At 36.6% G+C, this 19581-nt stretch overlaps 1 protein-coding gene across 1 annotated transcript in view; it reads right to left on the bottom strand.

The window, feature by feature from the left end:
- Nucleotides 1-19581, bottom strand: part of MALRD1 (MAM and LDL receptor class A domain containing 1) — a 295587-nt gene that overhangs the window by 94839 nt on the left and 181167 nt on the right. The window contains exons 29-30 of the mRNA XM_050890929.1: nt 9465-9593; nt 3928-4089 (exon numbers count right to left, since the gene is read on the bottom strand). Coding sequence (XP_050746886.1) covers nt 3928-4089; nt 9465-9593 — 291 coding nt within the window. The remainder of the gene's footprint in view (nt 1-3927; nt 4090-9464; nt 9594-19581) is intronic.

Below are 19581 nucleotides of genomic sequence, written 5' to 3'. Positions count from 1 at the left end.
TCAAGCTTTTTCAAGAAACATGTAAATTTTCTCAGGAGAGAAAAAACTACTTGGAAGATTATAATGACAGGGATATACTATATTTTTCATAAACACAATGGTCCCATACAGTTGCATATTGACCCGCAAACTGGAAGACCAAGGTGCCTGGCTCTTTGGTACATGATGTAAGACATATGTCAAAAGTTATAGATATGTAGCAAAATTTAAACAAGTTTGGTTTTGTATTTGGTTGAAGTTTTTGAGGTTGAAATGTTCTGCACTTGATCGTCTACTTCCTCTGAATATTTAAATAGCTCATGAATGAAATGGGAAAAGGTTGAAAATGCCCTGGTTTTGAGCTAGAAAGCACGATTTGAGAAGGAAATATATGGAAAGGAATATTTTTAAATTTGAGACCTGCATAAGCTACACACTGGTCAGATTACAGAATGTTAAACAGGTCAAACATAGTTGTTATTTATCACTAAAAGTCTTTGTTTTCAAATCACAGGGCTTATCTTCTCCCAGAGACTGTACCAATGCAATAAGTTAATGTTGTTAAACAGATGCAAAATTTTTTCAAATGAACATTTCTATCCATCTGAAATCTGTAATGTCAATTTAAGTTGTGCTAGATGAAGCAATATAAGACACATTTAAACCAATATGAGATTCCTCCACACCAAGTTGTGCCAATACACTTAATACAAAGTTGGTATAATATCACAGGCTTTGTTATATTGCTATAATGGCATGCATGCACCGTACAATGAATTTTTATGCTTAGTAACTAGAGAAAATGAGTTTGGAACAAGAAGGAATTGGATTTGGGTCAGGAATGGGCTGATAGATACCTCTGGACATTACAGGTTGTCAGTATCTAGGCTGTTGGCAATTCTGACAAGCGATTTCTCTATAGCTAATGTGAGTATTTCTTGCCCAGTTAATTTACAAGTAAATTACAAATCTGGGTAATTTTGCAAACACATCTGCTCTAATTTTGTTTTCCTTTTGCTTTGCTTTTTATTAACTTTGTTTTTCTTACAATTGCTGGGTAATTTCACATAAGCAAAGAAGAACCAATTAAATGAGAGAAAATGAAATAGAAAAGCACACAAAATCTCCTTGAAGAGCCAAGGGCTACTGGTTGTTTTGTCATCATACTGCATCACAGGAACAGCAAGAAAGCAAGTCAAACTACTGATTTGCAAGGAACAGCTTGACTGGGACAGCTGCAATAGTTTCTACCTCTACCTGTCTGTTCTGTCCCTTTCCAAGAGGAATGAACTTCCACATTTACAGCCTGCAACAGCAACACAAACTAGTATGGATGTCTGCTTTCTCTAAAGTGAAAAACTGATTTGTGGCAGATAAACAGTTTCCTCATGATCAGGTGAGTAGTTCCTGCAACAGGTGCAGAATCCTCTAAAGTAAAAGGGAGGATAAATGAGTAGGACAGAAATGGTTACAGCCACCCACTGATAAGATGTCTCTGTTGATTTTGGAAATGTAAAACACCAAAAAAGAGTCAAAAGCTGGAGATCATGCTGCTTACAAATTAAAGAGAAAACCAGTAGAGATTGTGATACTTCTACATTAAATACTAACTATTCTTTGCTGATTAGATGGAAATTAAAATAGAGTTTCTAACCATTAAAGATTCTGGAAAGGAAAGCTAAGCACTTCTCAAATAGAGATTGGTACATTTATGATGGAAATTAATATTCCATCCAGATTTATTATATAATCTATATAATACATTATATGATTTTAAATTTATATAATACAATATATAATTATAACTTGCTGTCTACATAACACAGATAACTGTAATTGCCTATCAATACATTTCATTCTCCTAACAATCAATAGGTATTCTGGTAGTAGTCTATCAGCAACATCTTGTAGGGACATCTAGGGAAACATTTCTATATTAAGATTTCTGGAAAGCCAATGTCAGGGAGGTAAGTTAAACCAAGATCTTAGGTAGGAACCTTAAGCATTTCACATGCATCCACACACACTGCTCCTCAGCCATTCTTTAAGGACCAGTGTATGATTGCATGTTTTTCTAGAATTCATTAGGATGGTACCACACTCCAGGAAAAGTAGATTATTCAAAATGTTGACAAAGAGAAGAGTACTATTGCAGCGAGTTACACTTTTAGAGAACAACTTTTAAAGTCAGACTCTTTGTATAGCAGAAATTTGTTACGAGAAGAGAAGAGAAGAGAAGAGAAGAGAAGGGAAGAGAAGAGAAGAGAAGAGAGGAGACGAGACGAGACGAGACGAGAACAGACTGTTTCAGTTGGAAGGGACCTACAACAATCATCTAGTCCAACTGACCAACCAATTCAAGGCTGACCAAGTTAAAGCATGGTGTTAAGGGCATTGTCCAAACGCCTCTTAAATACTGACAGGCTTGGGGCATCGACCACCTCTCTAGGAAACCCGTTCCAATGTTTGACCACCCTCTCGGTAAAGAAATGCTTCCTAATGTCCAGTCTAAACCTCCCCTGGTGCAGCTTTGAACCATTCCCACATGTCCTATCACTGGATACCAGGGAGAAGAGATCAGCACCTCCCTCTCCACTTCCCCTCCTCAGGAAGCTGTAGATAGCAGTGAGGTCACCCCTCAGCCTCCTTTTCTCCAAACTAGACAAGCCCAAAGTCCTTATTGACTCCTCATAGGACATTCCTTCCAGCCCTTTCACCAGCTTTATAGCCCTCCTCTGGATGCATTCAAGGACCTTCACATCCTTCTTAAATTGTGGGGCCCAGAACTGCACACAGTACTCAAGGTGAGGCTGCACCAACACTGAATACAGTGAGAAAAATGTAGAGCTGGTGATTGGGAGAGGGAAAGATAACAACAGATGAAGCTGGGTTCTCAGAAAAACATGAGTTAGCTAGAGGTTAGCAGCATGTCCTAATGTTGTTTTGTCTGGCTGCAAGTTGATATTGGAAACACAAAGCTGATGATACTTTCATGGAGCTGCCTATAAAAATGCCTACAATGCAACAAGGTTTTCCAGAGATTGACTACAGCACAGTCAGGGTCATTGGATGGTCTCAGTCAAGGTGTTGCTTAATATAAGCTCTACACTTTGTGCTTAGGTGACCTGAGAGAAATGGATAGCTGGACTATTATTTGCACCTTTGTTTATCCAAAGGTTTTCAGCCATTTAGCAGCGCATGGATTCACTGTCATGGCATTTCTGAGCAAGACCTGATGAAATATCTTAGTGACCCATGATTATTGCCAAATATATCCTTTTATTTTATTAAAATTTTCATATTTGTAGTTCTAGTTTTCAAATAGACCCTTAATTAATAATATAATTGCAGACTTGGATACAGTTACTGCATTTGTACAGGCATGCTGTACTGTTTTAGAAAGAGGTCTGTTGTGTCCCAGATGTGATGATTAATTAGTAACTTCACATTATATTTAGCAGCTCATTGTCTAGGAAATTACTAAACAAATGCATCAAGCTGAAGTGGAGTATAAAGAATGATATAATCAGGACCACTCTGAAAAGAGCAATCTATAAAATTACAGTGCTGCTGAAGCGATGATTAAAAAGGTTGGTAACAGCCTACTCTGCCAGGCTGTTTGATTTTGTGTTCAGACAGAACTAGAAGTTACCAGATAGTATAAATGACAAGACTCAATATGTTAAAACTTTTAATATATTTTTTGCATGGCTTTTTTGTGATACATATCTTCTATTGTAATTTTAATATAAAGTGAATATTTTAAATGCTTGTTGGAACTGCTTTGTAAACTATGCTAATTGCTCACTATGATTTGTCTGCATATACAATAAACTCAGCTGATCACACTGAGATTTGCTGTTATCTCAGCACTAATCTACGGGATTTTTTTTCTAATTCAGTAAATATTTCATTTTCCCAAAAGTGATGTAGGACACATGCCAATACCTGGTGTATGGTCAGCATCAGGACCCGTTTGTCTTGTGACAGCACTGTTGCTAATATTCCAGTCAAAATCATCAGTAGGGTCTTGTGTTAATCCACATACAGTGGTCCATTCTTGATCTTGTGTTTCAAAGTTACAGCTTCCAGGAATACTTGTGTAGTAACCTGAAAATATAGCAAGAAGTAAATTACCATCCCAGCTCTTATATGTAAAAGGCTATAATGAACATACTGTACATGGTAATGGAAAGGATTCTGTTTGGCTAATGCTATGATTCCCTGTGTTCCATGTACTGACATAAATAATATGTCATAGTTAGTGAGGAAAGAAAAAATCCACTCTTTGCTTCCTGAGCAGGTATAAACAGCCTTAAACTTTATTACAGATACATGCCCATGTAAGTCTTGAGGACAAACCCATGACTTCACCAATTTAAGTTCTTATTCAAGGTGAATGGGCAGAATGATTCCCAGCCAATTAGCTAGCAAAACTGGACTCCACTTCCACAGTGACATTTTTCATGAACATATGTTGGCTCATCCTTGTGAATGTTATGCATGAAGGCAGTTTTTTTGATGAGAGAGAAGTTCTAGTGATTAGGACACTGACTGAATTCAGGAGGCCTTTGTTAAACTTCCCATTTCTAGATCTGTCTCTGACGTTTCAGGTGACTTTTTGGAAAAGTAATTAATCAACAAAATTATACAAATGCTGTGGTAGAGATGAATCAAATAGCATCACAAACTCTTCTTTGACTTCTAAAGGTCTTTTCCTTAGCTATTGTCCTGGTTTCGGCTGGGATAGAGTTAACTTTCTTCTTAGTAGCTGGTACAGTGCTGTGTTTTGGATTTAGTGTGAGAATAATGTTGATAACACTCTGATGTTTTAGTTGTTGCTAAGTAGCGCTTATCTTAAGCCAAGGACTTTTCAGTTTCCCATGCTCTGCCAGCAAGCAGGTGTGCAAGAAGCTGGGAGGGAGCAGAGCCGGGGCAGCTGACCTGAACTAGCCAAAGGGGTATTCCATACCATGGAACGTCATGCCCAGTATATAAACAGGGGGGAGTTGGTGGGGAGGCACGGATCGTGGCTCGGGAACTAACTGGGCATCAGTCAGTGGGTGGTGAGCAATTGCATTGTGCATTACTGTTTTTTTTTTCTCCCCCCCCCTTCCTTTTTTTGTTATATTCCTTTTCATTACTATTATTATTATTATATTTCATTATTACTATTGTTAGTATTATATTTTACTTTAGTTATTAAACTGTTCTTATCTCAACCCACGAGTTTTCCTTTTTTTTTTTTCCCCTCTTTCCTCCTCCTCACCCCACTGGGAGGGGGAAGGGAGAGGCGGCTGCGTGGTGCTTAGTTGCTGGCTGGGGTTAAACCACGACAGCTATAAAGCAGAGGCAGCTACACAATTGCTGAATAAGAACAAGGACTACCCCTGTGAGAAGACTCTGGGAAAAGGTTCCAAACTATTACACATCACAGTCAGTCGTGCATTTTAGAAACAGGTCTGACTGTGACTATTTCATCCTAATCAAATGGATTTGAGGATTAGGAGTTTGTTTCTTGATCTAGAAGTATTCTGCAACATTAAAATACAACTATTTATGTATCATTATCTAGGTATAAAGGATACAGATAAAAAGAATAGATTTAATTACCTTTTAGTAATCTGTTTTGTTTTTTTCCTATTTTCTACGTTGATACTACAAGAACACCTGATTCCATTCTTTGTAAAAATAACATATCATTATCATAAACCTGTTTTGTATGACCAAGATCTGCACACACACTGTAACCCTGAGGACTTGCTTTTCTGTAAAAATGTGTCACCTTAGTTAAATGTATAGGACAAATATCTTAAAAGAAGAATAATTTTGATCCAGTGAATAACCTGTATCCCACTAAATGCTAGGAGAAGGATCTGTACTGTTCTGTAATGTACCATACTCTTACCGTACTGCAAGGGACTGAAGCATCTCTCATGAGGAAAGGCTGAGAGAGCTGGGACTGTTCAGCCTGGAGAAGAGAAGGCTCAGTCGAACTTTGTGAGTGTGTATAAATACTTGCTGGGAGGATGTAAAGAAGACAAAGCCAGACTCTTCTCAGTGGTGCCCAATGTCAGGACAAGAGGCAATGGGCACAAATACAGGAAGCACTTTTTGAGGTTAAGAAAAAACTTCTTTTTTTTACTGTCAGGCTGGTCAAACACTGGCACAGGTTGCCCAGAGAAGTTGTGGAGTTTCCTTTCTTGGAGATATTGAAAACCTGACCGGCACACCCCTGGGCAACCTATTGCAGTGGACCCTGTTTCAAGCAGGAGGTTGGACTAGATGATCTCCGGAGGTGCCTTCCCATCTCAACCATTCTGTGCTTGTGTTAGTGCTATTCACAGCATGGCCTTTGGGAATCATGACAGGAATACACAAATGCACTGAGCATCCACATTGACACTGCATTACAAGCATCATGTAAGCCTAATAAAGCCTAACTCCAACACCAAACACCCTCACATACAGGTAGGGCAAAGAAGGGAACCCATTAATCGAAACAATAAGTACAATTTTCTTGTACTGTTCTAACAAGATCAAAGTCCAAATGCATTTGGAATTTATTCTATTCATAATAGATTACCTGACTTCAGGAATTTTACCCTAATATCTTAACAGTGTATTCAGAAGGCAATTATTAATAAATATTTATGAACAGTATTTACACGGTTGACAGTCAGACGACATATCTGCACCTGCTGGGTACTTTTTATTTTATGGGTAAACAGAGCCTATTTAGAAGCCGTCAGAAGAGGATTGTTGCATTTATCTGAAAAATTGCTTTTATTTCAATAATTCAAGCACTCCTCTAGTCGGTTCATCAACACTGAGGTTTGCTATTAATCAAATCTGGGTGTATAATTGTCTGCAATTCATGAAAATTGAAACTGCTTTCATGTGTGCTTTTCTCACCTCAGTACTTCCAGCGGGTTACTGAAAGAGAATGAAAATTTTGCAAGATTGCCTGACTGGATTGAATGAAACATAGAGTAAGTAATTTCCGTGAGTTTATTTAAAAAAAAAAAAATGTCCACCAGCCTACGTGGATACAATTCATTTCATCCAGATTCTGTTGTAAATCCTGCACAGAGGAATTGCTGCTGAGTAGATTATGGTCCATTTACTTCTTTGGAGTAACACTAGTATAAAACTATAGTAGAAGGTGCTCGGACCTTGAGCTCAGAGAAAAGGAGAAAACTGCAGACAAATGTGGCCGTAACCACTTGTGATGGGGCAGATTAGACTGTGAAGGGCTTTCTCTATGCCTGTTCTGCTCTCTTTTCTGATTAAGCAGCTCCTGTTGCCTTTTCATTGAAAAATGAGGTTTCCATATGTAGAAGGTATTACGTGCCCATTAATGTTGTTTATTCCCATCTATAAGATATATGCTCAGGGAAAAGGTGTGTTTATCCAAAAGTAAGGCCTCATTTGTTGGAACTAAGATATAGCAGATAGGGAAATATTATACCTGAGGCTTATCTAGGTATTCTGTATGCCAGATTACAGTATCTCTCCTCTATTGTTAACTTGATACTTTGTCAGTTCTGCAGCAACAGCAAGACTAAAGACTGATGAAAATATTTTGATGTAACTACAGCCTTTCCATCTACAATAAAAGGATATTTAATTCTATTCATTTAAAGTGAATAGCAGTATTTATTTTTTTTCTTCCCTTGGAAAAGCTTTTCTGCAGTATAGCAAAGACTGTGTTGCTTTACTGTGATTCAAGATCATTTATGGCCTGAAATATTTCCATCTATTATCTGACTAAGAAAAGAGAGTTGATGCTATCACAGTCCTTCCAGACAACACAGAACACCCCCCCCCCCAATGAAGCTACTATATCCTGTAACAATATTTACAGAATAAAGCAAGTGCCTCGATAGTTTTCTGAATATCTTTACAGAGCAGTTTACATTGGACAGCAATTCAGACTTACTGTGTCTCTGTTAGGTTCGTAAAATGTTACAAAGTTGAGTTTACAGAGCATTTTGCTGCACTTACTTTGTCTAACCCCTGAAAAAATATGAGTATTATATACAAGAAATACAGATTATTTGTTTAAAGTCTGTCTTTTCTTGGAAACTACTTGACAAAAAGCTAGTCTTTTAAAGTTATTGTTCAACATCATAGATTCATTTCCATGAATATGACTTACAAAATTCACTGGAAAGCAAAGCACTGCAGGAGATAGAAACCAGAAATAGAGACACCAGCTTCAGCATATGTACTTCAGAACTGTTATTTACTTTTATGAAAACAATAAAGAGGGAGAAACTCCAAATTAAATCTCCTATAGTGACATCTTCACATGTATTCCAGGTTGTAAGTTTGCTGTCTGGCTAAAACAATATAATTTTCATCACCGAATAAAGGGTCATTATTTTTGTAACCCTGTCCAGTCAAAGCATTTAGCAACCCCATGCAAGAGAAAATGCCTTTGATTTTCAAGGGATCACCAAATATTGGTTGATTTCAATGGAGTACTTGGACTTCAACAGAATGTGAGCATTGAATTTACGCATGTGATGCATTGACCAAGGTTACTTTTGATCATATCTGCGTTAAGATGGAATTTGGCCCTCCAGCTCAAAGATTAAAAATTAGACTGATTACTGAACTGTATATATGGACTGCTTAAGCTTCCCACTCCAAAAGTCTGGTCTGGACAGTGACTGTAAATAAACAAAGACATGGAGCAGCAACAAAGACACAATGTTTTACTGCTTTTAGGTTTCAAGTCTGAATTGGAAAGGCTGTTAACTTGATCCAAGTTTTCAAAATTGAGCTGTGTCCTTCCATCTCAAACAGCATTAGAGAAGAATACCTACAGACAAATTTTGTCTTAGTATTCACTAGGACTGCAAAAATATAAACAGACTGGATTTTGTCCAACTGTTCTGTGATAGAGTAATAGTAAGAAGATATTTTCATAGCTCTGCAGTAGCAGCAAGAACAAAGAACAATGAACACGTAGTAGTGACACAACTCAGATCACAAAGACAGGATTAATCTGAAAGGAAAGACAGGCCTGTTTTTAAATAATCACTTTTTATAGCAGAATCATGTCTAAATGTTATTGTGCATTAATTTGCTTATTTACCTTTTTCATTCAACATTGACAGCTCAACATGCTTTCAACTTAATAAATGAATTTACATTTCTTCTCAGAGTTAATTTGTATTGTAATCCACGGATTTTATTCCTTAAATATGTTTTTAGTCCTTAAGCAGGTTTCTGGGGTTTTTTTATATTTAATCTTTCATTTGAGTAAGTTACACTTTTGCAACTAAATCACACTTAACTATTTTTTGCAGCTAATGTCTTTGAGGATCTGAAAACATCAGACCTGTGTTGGGGGAGCAGGCAACCTGCTTGTAATTATCTTCTGAGCAGCTGTGTGCATTCACCTAAGCTATGCTACAGAATTTAAAGTTATGATTTTAACTCAAGATTACATTAATACACAAAGAGATACTTACTGCAGTCAGCTTCATCTGATAAGTCTTCACAGTCTGGTTTATAGTCGCAGACGAACTGAGACTCTATGCAATTCTCATTCCCACACACAAAATCAGTGAGGGCAGGGCATTCCCTGGGATTCTCTCCAACTGAAACCAACAGGACATTTAAATCAACATTGTAATTAAATCAAAAGATGCTCTTTTTTATTTGTTTAACCATTATACACCATGACTTCAACGATTTACTGCTTCCAACAGATGTTATTTGGTCTCACTCTTTTAATGGTGCATTATGCATGTCTAGACTACTGTATTGGCCTTGCCCAAAGCTTCCAGGGTAGGATGTTTTGCCTGGAAGAAAATTCAGTTCAGCATCAACTTGACTGTTTCCCCAGTGTATTTGTTATGCATGTTCATAAAAAAGGGTTCTGTGAGCTGTTGAAAAGTAGACAGGCTAAAGGCTTTATTCTGCTCATAATTACAGGTCATCATTTGGAAAATAAGAACATTTTAAACTGAGAAAAATCACTGTTATACAATATTTGTGTAATGCATAAACTTTTAAAGCCTGTATGAGACATTTAATTTTTTTTGAAGAGTTTAGAGAAACTTCTGCTCTGAGTGAATTTCCCAGAAATTCCTTTAATGGTATTTAGTATAAGGATCTGTTTTACAACAACAATTTTTGACCATCTCTGAAAGTAAGTGAAAATCCTGTCATAAAATGAGAGTAACTTAGTAACTTGCACATAAAACGCTAGGGCCAAAGAGTGCTGAGATTCAGCCATCTCTGAACTGTCAGACTACAAAGAAACTTACATAAATTATTTTTTAGTTCAGTGTACTGGGTGCATAATTTCAATTAGCACTAATTGAAACAGTTCTGATAATCCCAAATGCAACATTTAAGATGCACTGCTGTTAACCTAAGATTGTTTTTCAGTCTAGAGCTCCAAGCTGTGCAATAAGAAATTTAGGAGAATGTATTTTGACTCTATTCATTGTAATGTGTTTCATTTTTTCCTTCAAACATGACTAAAATACGACACATCATTAAACACAGTCTGGACAGAACACCTTGATATTTACCTTTGTGCAGGCCCATATTTCCAGAAGGGGAAGTTATTGTTGTCATGGTATTAATCTCCTCAAATAGAGGTACTGTCCTGGTTTCGGCTGGGATAGAGTTAATTTTCTTCCTAGTAGCTGGTACAGTGCTGCGTTTTGGATTTAGTGTGAGAATAATGTTGATAACACACTGATGTTTTTAGTTGTAGCTAGTGTTTATACTAAGTGAAGGGGTTTTCAGCTTCTCATGCCCAGCCAGCAAGAAGGCTGGAGGGGCACCAGAAGCTGGGAGGGGACACAGCCAGGACAGCTGACCCAAACTGGCCAAAGGAATATTCCATACCATATGATGTCATGCCCAGTATATAAACTGGGGGGAGTTGGCTGGGAGGGGCAGATCGCTGCTCGGGAACTAACTGGGCATCGGTCGGCGACTGGTGAGCAATTGCATTGTGCATCACCTGTTTCGTATATTCTAATTCTTTTAGTATTATTATTGTCATATTATTATTATTATTATCATTATCATTATCATTATTTTTCCTTCCTCTCTGTCCTATTAAACTGTCTTTATCTCAACCCACGAGTTTGTTTTTTTTCCGATTCTCTCCCCCATCCCACTGGGTGGGGGGAGTGAGGGAGCGGCTGCATGGTGCTTAGTTGTCAACTGGGCTTAAAACACGACAGGTACTTACTGAATTTTACAGACTGAGGAACTACATTCTCATCGAAGCAAAATAGGAAAGGAGAACAAAATTTTTTGTTTCGTTTAAACATGTACACAAGGTAATATTAAATAGAGCAACAATACAGCATTAAAATGTAACTCAAATATTCAGAATGGATAGTTCAAAAAAATTTCAGTGATAAGGTTGGTTACTTGCAGGACCTGACTTATGTTTTCAGTTTTGAAATACATACGTCCCTGAGAATTGGTATAAATAAAATCTGGTTTCAAATTGATATCTGTCTTGTTTTGGTTTTTAATTTTACACTGTCAATTTGATCTGGTTAGGTGTCAGGGAATTGACAGACAACAGCTTTGCCGTGAATGCCTCAAATATAGGAAAAGCTATGGCTGCTTTTTACAGAGAATCCATGTGGCAGAGAGCCCTTAGCAGAGGAGTAGAGCTTTGAGAAAAAATTGACTGAAGCATTTGTGATGGTTAAGGCAGTTTTCACACCTCTCCCAAATGATGTGATAAAACTTGATTGAAAATACTACCAAAAATTCATTAATATGGCTTATCCTAAACTCTTGAAAACCACAGAATCACAGAACAGTTGACGCTGGCAGAGACCTCTCAAGATCATGTAGTCCAATCCCCTGCTCAAGCAGCCTCTACCACAGCAGGTTGTGCAGGACCATGTCCAGTTGGGTTTTGAATACATCCACAGATGGAGACTCAACAACCTCTCTGGATAACCTGTGCTTGTGTTTGATCACCCTCACAGTAAAAAAAGTGTTTTCTTGTGTTCAGATGGAATTTTCTGGTTTTTTAATTTGTGCCCATTGCCTTCTGTCTTGTCAGTGGGCACTTATGAGAAGAGTCTGACTCCCTCATCTCCATTCCCTCCCATGCACTGGAAAAGATGCACTGGAAAATTAAGTGACTTCTTTAAGTCACTCAACAGCTTAAATAATGACAGAAATTATTTAATGGCAGAGCCATTAGGGTACAATAATTTTCACATCTTATTTCACTACTTATGAAAGAGGTACCTTATCACCATACAGGGGAACGACATTTGAAAATCCATGGCTTCGTGACTGATCATGTTGCTGACCTTTACCTCCTTTCACCTTTAATCAAAGCAATATTATGTTACTCTATCATTTATACTTAGCACTTAATACTAACTACGGTTGTTCTTTTTGTAATAAGTTACTTTATAGTACTTCAAGCATACCAGAAACCATCATTTAAGAATATTATTCATTTCTTAGCTTACCCTAAAATAAAACACATGATCCATACACAGTTATAATGAAAACTTGTATCTCAACAGATGTGAATGCCATAAAGTCCAGAGTCATGTATCTGTGAATTTTATCCTTCTGGAGTAAGACCTTGTTTATATGTCACTTTTAGGGATACCAGGTTACATTTATGATAATGATGAAGATTCTGCCACAGCCTTTGGCAGAGGTAAAAATAAAATCCCTCTCAGAATTAATGTACCAGCATTAGCTGGTCAGACTAAAGAGGTCAAAGCTAACAGCACAGTCAAACTAAATTTTCTAAACTCCTACTCAGAATTGTGGCATTAAAAATCAACTTTCCAGAGTACAGACTTATTCTGACCAAAACTCCTACACCAGCTAAAAACTAAATCAAAACAAGAAATATGGTGGGTTTTAACTGTAAAATACAACTTCAGCATCAACAACCCCAATAACCAAACAGAGGTTCACACAGAAGTTGCAACTTAGTTTCATTTTTACCAGACATTCTTTAAATATAATATAAAAAATCTATGTAATCAGAAAAATGTATTGAAGAACGTATTAGAAAATATATTCTCAATTCTGAGGGTTGAGCTGCAATTTAACAAAAAAACCATGTTAGAAACCACTTTGAACAAAGAAAAAGAGAGGACATTCAAAATATTATCTTGCCTATTTCTAATTTTGTCATCAAAATTACAAGGTTGCCAAAATCTGAGTTTGAGTCTATCAGTACTGAATTTGGAGAAGGATGTTTCCAAGAACAGTATTCAAACTTCCCTCTAGGGAGCTGCAGTATAAAGCAAAACCATGTCTCCTAATAAACAGCTTAAGATATGTTTAAAGCTGACATTTCAGATAAAATAAGAAATTTTCATTACGTCTTATTTCATTACGTATGTTGGTTGTGTGGGAATGCATGTAAATATATATAGCTTTTTGACTGATCATATTCCTCAGTTGTACTTTGATCACCAGTAAGTAGAAAGATAACATGTATTGGATGATGGTTGATCATACAGAGCATGTAATGTTATATATATTTTTTTTCCCAATAACCTAACTCACAGCATTCCATGAAAATCCAAACATACAGAAAAACTATTCTAAGCAGAAAAACATGAGAAAATATGGCAAATTTTCTTTCTTGGCTCTTTCTTCTAACAACAGCTCAAGAAACCTATGAGGAAAAAAATTAATATACTGTTGAATAGACTCCAAAGAGATTAGGACAAAAATTATAATTAAAAAAATAATAATTATCAGTTGTACTTTGCTCACTGTGTTACTCTGAAGTTATCTTTGAGAAGCTACATTAAAATGGATCAGTGAGCCACAGCAAGCAAAAGAATGAGCTGATTCCAGGTATGAAAATGTCAAGAGGTGGAAACCAGTGAAATATCTGATACCCAAATGTGGATTTGTCACACAATGGGAATGAGAGGAATTACAGGGAGTTGAAATGTTTTTGATAAGTATTAAGCTTATTTCTGAATATGCTATGAAAAATGTGAAGAGCGCTAAGATACCCAAAAGCAAAAGAAAACATTTCATTTTAATTTAATAAAACTGTTGACCAGAAAGAAACTTGCACTTAATGAAAAAACCATAAATGTTCTTTTTTGACCTGATCTTCTTCCAAATCTTTGGTTTAGCCACTAAACTGAACAATCCATTGTTTGCTGAGTTCTACACATAATTTTACATCATGGAAAATATCCATACAGATATGGAGTGTTGGTCTACAGGCGTAGCATGAGTAATAAAGGAACAGCATAGAGCTTTAAAAATTGCGTGTGGGGGGTGTTTGTTTTTTTTAATGAGAACAGAAGCTCCAACATTTATTAATTTACAGCACTCTTGCACATTTCTTGGGCAAGTTACTTCTGTTTTTCATTCTGCTTTGCTCTCTCTTCTCCTACAATTATTCAGTCCATAAACTTGTGGAGTCTGAAGGCTATACAGATATGCTGCAAGTCAAAAGACCACAATCCATTCCTTTCCCACAAAAAGAGAATATAGGCAACAAAAAAACGCTACCCCACCCCAAAACAAAATAATATAGAATATAAAACACAAAGAAGAATTCCATAGCTTATGATAACAACCGAGCTTTAGATCAGCATAGAAAAAACTAGATTAACAAGAATCAGTGGAGCAATTAAACTGTTGATTTTCTCCTAGATCAAAGTTGACAGGCCACAGCACATATCCTTGTAAACCACCTTTTTTTTCCTTACAGTAAATACTTGGGGATTAGATTCTCATAAATTAAAAAAAATTAAAACAATTATTATGGCATAGCAAAATGCTAATGGTTTATCATACCCATTTATTTGGTTTCCCCTTGGAACTGCAGTATTTCCTGAAAACCAGGACACCACAAGAAACTAGCACAGGACATATTTTAGATGAAGTAGTAACTACTGACTACATGTTATGCAAATCCCTACGCCAAATGAAATGGCAGTACTTGAAAAAGAAAAAGCATACACAGGATATTACTTTTCAATTAAGTACAATTTGGATTGATGCAGCAAAGAGCCATATAATCTTCTAAGTAGTTTTTAAGAGACCAATAGAACTGGCTTGGCTTTTGGATCACTAAACCTTACAAATGAAGTATGTTAATGATGGTTACGATAGAACTTGCGTTTACATACACTCACTTTCATTTCTACATATTTTGTTCTGCACAATGTAATTCTCAGAATACCAGCAAAGATAAGACCTTCCCTAGTAAGAATATGTGTGTGTTTGTATAGACGTAGAAAACAAGCAAGACACAGAGGCACATCGTGCATACCACAAATAAATTGTGACTCTACTGTGGATACATCACAAGCTATATATTTATATGCATCTCCAGTATATGTCATCTATGGAAGACGAGCCCATATGGTACAGAATTTATAGACCTGACAACATTCATTTAGAGATAGCTAATAAATACAACACTATTAACCCAGACACTTTGTTTCAGTTACCAGGAAAAGATTGGCTATGAAAGAACTCATGAAAACAGTCTTCTTTCCTTTAAGGTTGCTACCAGAGGACAGCACCAGGCCAGTGACTGTTTCTCTGACTCTGTGAGTACAAGAGCTTTCTTTTACCAATACTTTGTAAGATGAAAATATTCCTGTGATATCCATTACATCTAAAATCATGGAGAGAACCAGACAGGCCAAATACCAGCTGTATAAGCTATAGATCTTAATTGTCTGGAAAAAAATGGATAACTGCAAAAAATTTTTTAGTTTGATAGATACCAGTAAGTTTCATAGATTGGGTGTTAGGCTGACACAATGAATGTTCTCCTATTTAAAATATTTATCATGAAAGAACTGATTGATCACACAGCCAAAAAGAAGAGATGCTCTTGCCATGTTGCATTACAACACTTAAGACTTAAATAGGTTGTCAGAGGTTATGTTTGGTCAGTGCTATGTGCTTGTGGAAGGCATAGGGTGAATCCCGAGTTATTATAGTTGCTAAAGGCTGCAGTGAACAAGACCTTGAGCTGTTTTGAAAAGCAACGTGTAACTCAAGGTCAAGTACACTGAGCTGCTGTTTACCAAGAGTTTCATCTTCTCTGCTCTCCAAGAGGAATGCATGCACTCACTCAACAGTACACCACCACCATGTCGACAGTATGAAATGAAATATGTAATGTATAATCAAGGGAAATGAGACTTTTTTTTCCCCTATTTGTCTTTTTAGAAATTAAGGTCCTTTCTGAGTAGAAATGTTTTCAAATTATGGTTGAAAATTCACCTCTTTCTATTATTTGTTGTTCAAATTGTGTTGTATAGTGAGAGTACTTATATAACTTCCCTCCCCTCTTCCACAATACTTGAGATATAGGAATAACCAAAGATAAAAAAATTAAAAATGTTTTGTTGAAAATATTACTCAGTGAACAGAATTTTACTTTCCAAGTTTCACCCTTTGTTTAAACTAAGATGTATGAAATACAAGCTCCTAGAAGGTTTCATTAGGACTGGAACTCAACTGTACTCAGTACTCTGAAGTTCAGAAATTATGAAACACAATTTGCATCAAGCTTTTCATTTGCCTGTGCCAATTGTTCAGTACCCTTTTCTACATGACTTTTTATAGAACATTAAAACTCTATTAGCAAACTCATCAATAATGTTTCTGTCCATAGATGACCTTGGCAATCTTTTGCAGGGAAAACTAGTTTCTACTAAAGTTTCTACTCATGCAAGCTAGATATAATTTCAAATAAGGTTTGTTTGTAATTCAAAAACCATAGGGAATTCTCCTCACAGAACGTATCATTTAAAAGGCCAGATTTAATTCAAAGATATGCATTGGCTCTGACATAAGCAGCAGATCTAACAGATTATATTGACTCTTAGGAGAGAATTTCACCTGTAGATGCAAAAGTCTGCCAATGGACTTCCTAAAGCTGCTCAAAGCAAGTAGTATTATGGTGCCTAAGGCCACCAATTAAACCGGAAAAATAAAAAAATCATCCATAGTTCTGGAAATGTACAACTGGTTCTGGCTCAAGCAATACAAAAGATAAAAAAATTCCCTTCAACTTCTAGTGCTGATATCATGGAGTATATAAACCCACACCAGACAAAGACAGTTTTTGTATTTGATTAAGACTGAAAGACCAGCCTTGGCATAGAGTGTATCAGCAGGATAAGGAGCTCATGCTTACAGTACCCTCATGTAGGGAGCTGCAATATTTTGCTTAATACTAAAGAAGACACTCTGGAGAAGCACTGAGGACTGAGAAATGGGTGAGGGTCTGCTGTTTTAGGCTTTATCTCTTTGGAGCCTGCAAGTGGTAAAAGAAAGGGAGAAGAGGAGATAAGGCAAAAAATCAAGTGATGCTTTTGCAAAAAATTCTGTTTCCCAGTAATTATGAACATATTCAACCACAGAAAAATATCTCCTGAAGCAATTTGACATGTGGTCTCTACTGCTTGGTCCTTTTTCCCCTCCCTGTCTCCCCTCCATCCTGATTCTGGTGTAGAGCTACATTACACCTCAGAAAGTTCAGCTGAGTAGATTACTTCTAGAGCTTTTCAGTGATATTTACCCTACAAAATTACTGTCAAGCCGTTGTTTCCACTGTGATGCAGAATCAATCCAAACCACTCAATCATCACAGCACTCTCTCCCCTTATGACAGATTTCTTAGAAGCATCTCATATGAATATTTTATGGGTTTTATACATGGACTTGTCCTAATGTGGTCCACAGGGGCTGTTGTGACAGACCAATGGAGTACAGTATACAGGTGCAAGTCGTAATTGTCTGCAACAAGGAGGCACTTCATCAGCTGAATGCTCTTCTTGGCTCTGCAGAATCATCATTAGATGTAAAATTCATCTTGGTGTCATATTGCATGGAGGTATCTCATGAGTTACAGAAGATCAACTGTTATATGCAGTTTATTTGTACTGGAAGGGTGCCTACCTTCCACAGTAATTTTATGTGAAAATGAACTCAGCCTGGGGCAGTGTTCGTTATTCTAGTACCAGCTTTAAAGACAATAATTGTAAGGTTAAAAAAAAATTAAAATCCAGCCATGTCTACCCTATATATTTTACTAGCCATGAAAAGTTTTCTCTTGTGGCCCATTTGAAATATGTGGAGTTAAGAAATCTACCATCGGATATGAAGAGTAAGCAGTATGTGAAGTGAATGTCAAAATGATGAGATTTTAATTTTATGCTGAAAAGCTGCTTTTGCAACGACCTACGACCAAACCAAAGTATCTTTGAAGTCAGCAACTTTTCTTCAAAAGTTTCACAAGAGATAAACAGAAACTGAAAAAGCCACTGAGGTCTCATCATGGAAAGTGAGGTAAAAGCTAAAACTTGTTTCTCGTATTCAAAATCTGTGGCAAATGACCTGTAGTGTTTTCCTAATAACAATCTGAGCATTGCAAAAAGAAAGAAAGATGGTGAAAAAATCTTTTGGTTAAGCTCTCATGCATTTTTTACATAATCTCAAACAGAAATAACAATCCTGGAGTATTACAGGTGTGTAAATTACTTCTGTATAGTGCAATAAAAAGTGGAGAATACTGTGATTTTCAAGATGATGCCATATTTCTCTTCTTTCCGTTCTTTTAATCTTTTCAAAGAAGATTGTCAAATGCAATATTATTAATTCCCTGAAGCCAGGCTATATAACATTTGCTTCTTCAGTAAAAATGAATTCATATTTTTTCATACGTTTCTAGAAAGTCTTAATATGCAATGCCGTTTAAGCAATCACCTTGTGCACAATATGACTTCTGCAGGAATTCAAGTCTTCCCCCAGTGTGACTCTGGCAGCCCTGGCAAGCTGAGTTGAGGAAGCCCGTATTTCTTCCGCATCTCTCCTAACCACGCTGCCTTCCCCACTGAGTCCTTTGTACAAGGGCATTTGGGATGTCCTGTGGAAGGCAGCTGTGGCTGACTTTCACATTTCCAGAAGGGAGATTATTTCTTGCCTAGAACCAAATTGTGTGTCATCTGTACCCTCTACTGAGTGTAATGAGATCTGAGTTCACAAAGATTTTCACTCAAAAAGGATAAAGCACATTCATGTTAATGTATGTTACAGTAACACAAATTAAGTTAAAGCTACCAAAAATTACTAGACTTCTCAAAATGAGCTTTCTTCCTCTACAATGAAGCAGATTCAATAGATACCAGCAATTTGTAAATCGTCAGCTCACCACGAAATCAAAGAATAATTTTCTTCTGAAGGCAAAATCCAAACGTTAAACTAACAAATAAGAATTTTACCATTAATTTCAGCACATTTACTGAGAAATTTTAGCCAGGTGATGCAATTCCAGTGTCCCATGTCAGAATACTCTGACATTGACCTATTTATAAACACAGAGGAAAAATATCGTAAAACATTAAAATACTTTGAAGAGGAAAAAAAAAGAAAAAGATCAAAAAATCAGGTAACTGGACATATTCTGGCTGAATACAAATGTATATCTTGAGTGACTAAATCAGCTCTCGCAGCTTTCTCAGCCTTAATGCCCTTCCCTCTCACTTCAGGGCCAGGTTTGTAGTGAATATTTCTGTTATAAGAGTTTGAACTTTTCTCAAGTGTCTGAGCAGAAGGAACTAA

This window comes from Gymnogyps californianus, chromosome 2 (genome assembly GCF_018139145.2).
Source record: "Gymnogyps californianus isolate 813 chromosome 2, ASM1813914v2, whole genome shotgun sequence".
Classification (NCBI taxonomy): domain Eukaryota; kingdom Metazoa; phylum Chordata; class Aves; order Accipitriformes; family Cathartidae; genus Gymnogyps; species Gymnogyps californianus.
The sequence above is the reverse complement of the archived record's forward strand: the minus strand, read 5'-3'. Positions and strand labels throughout refer to the sequence as shown.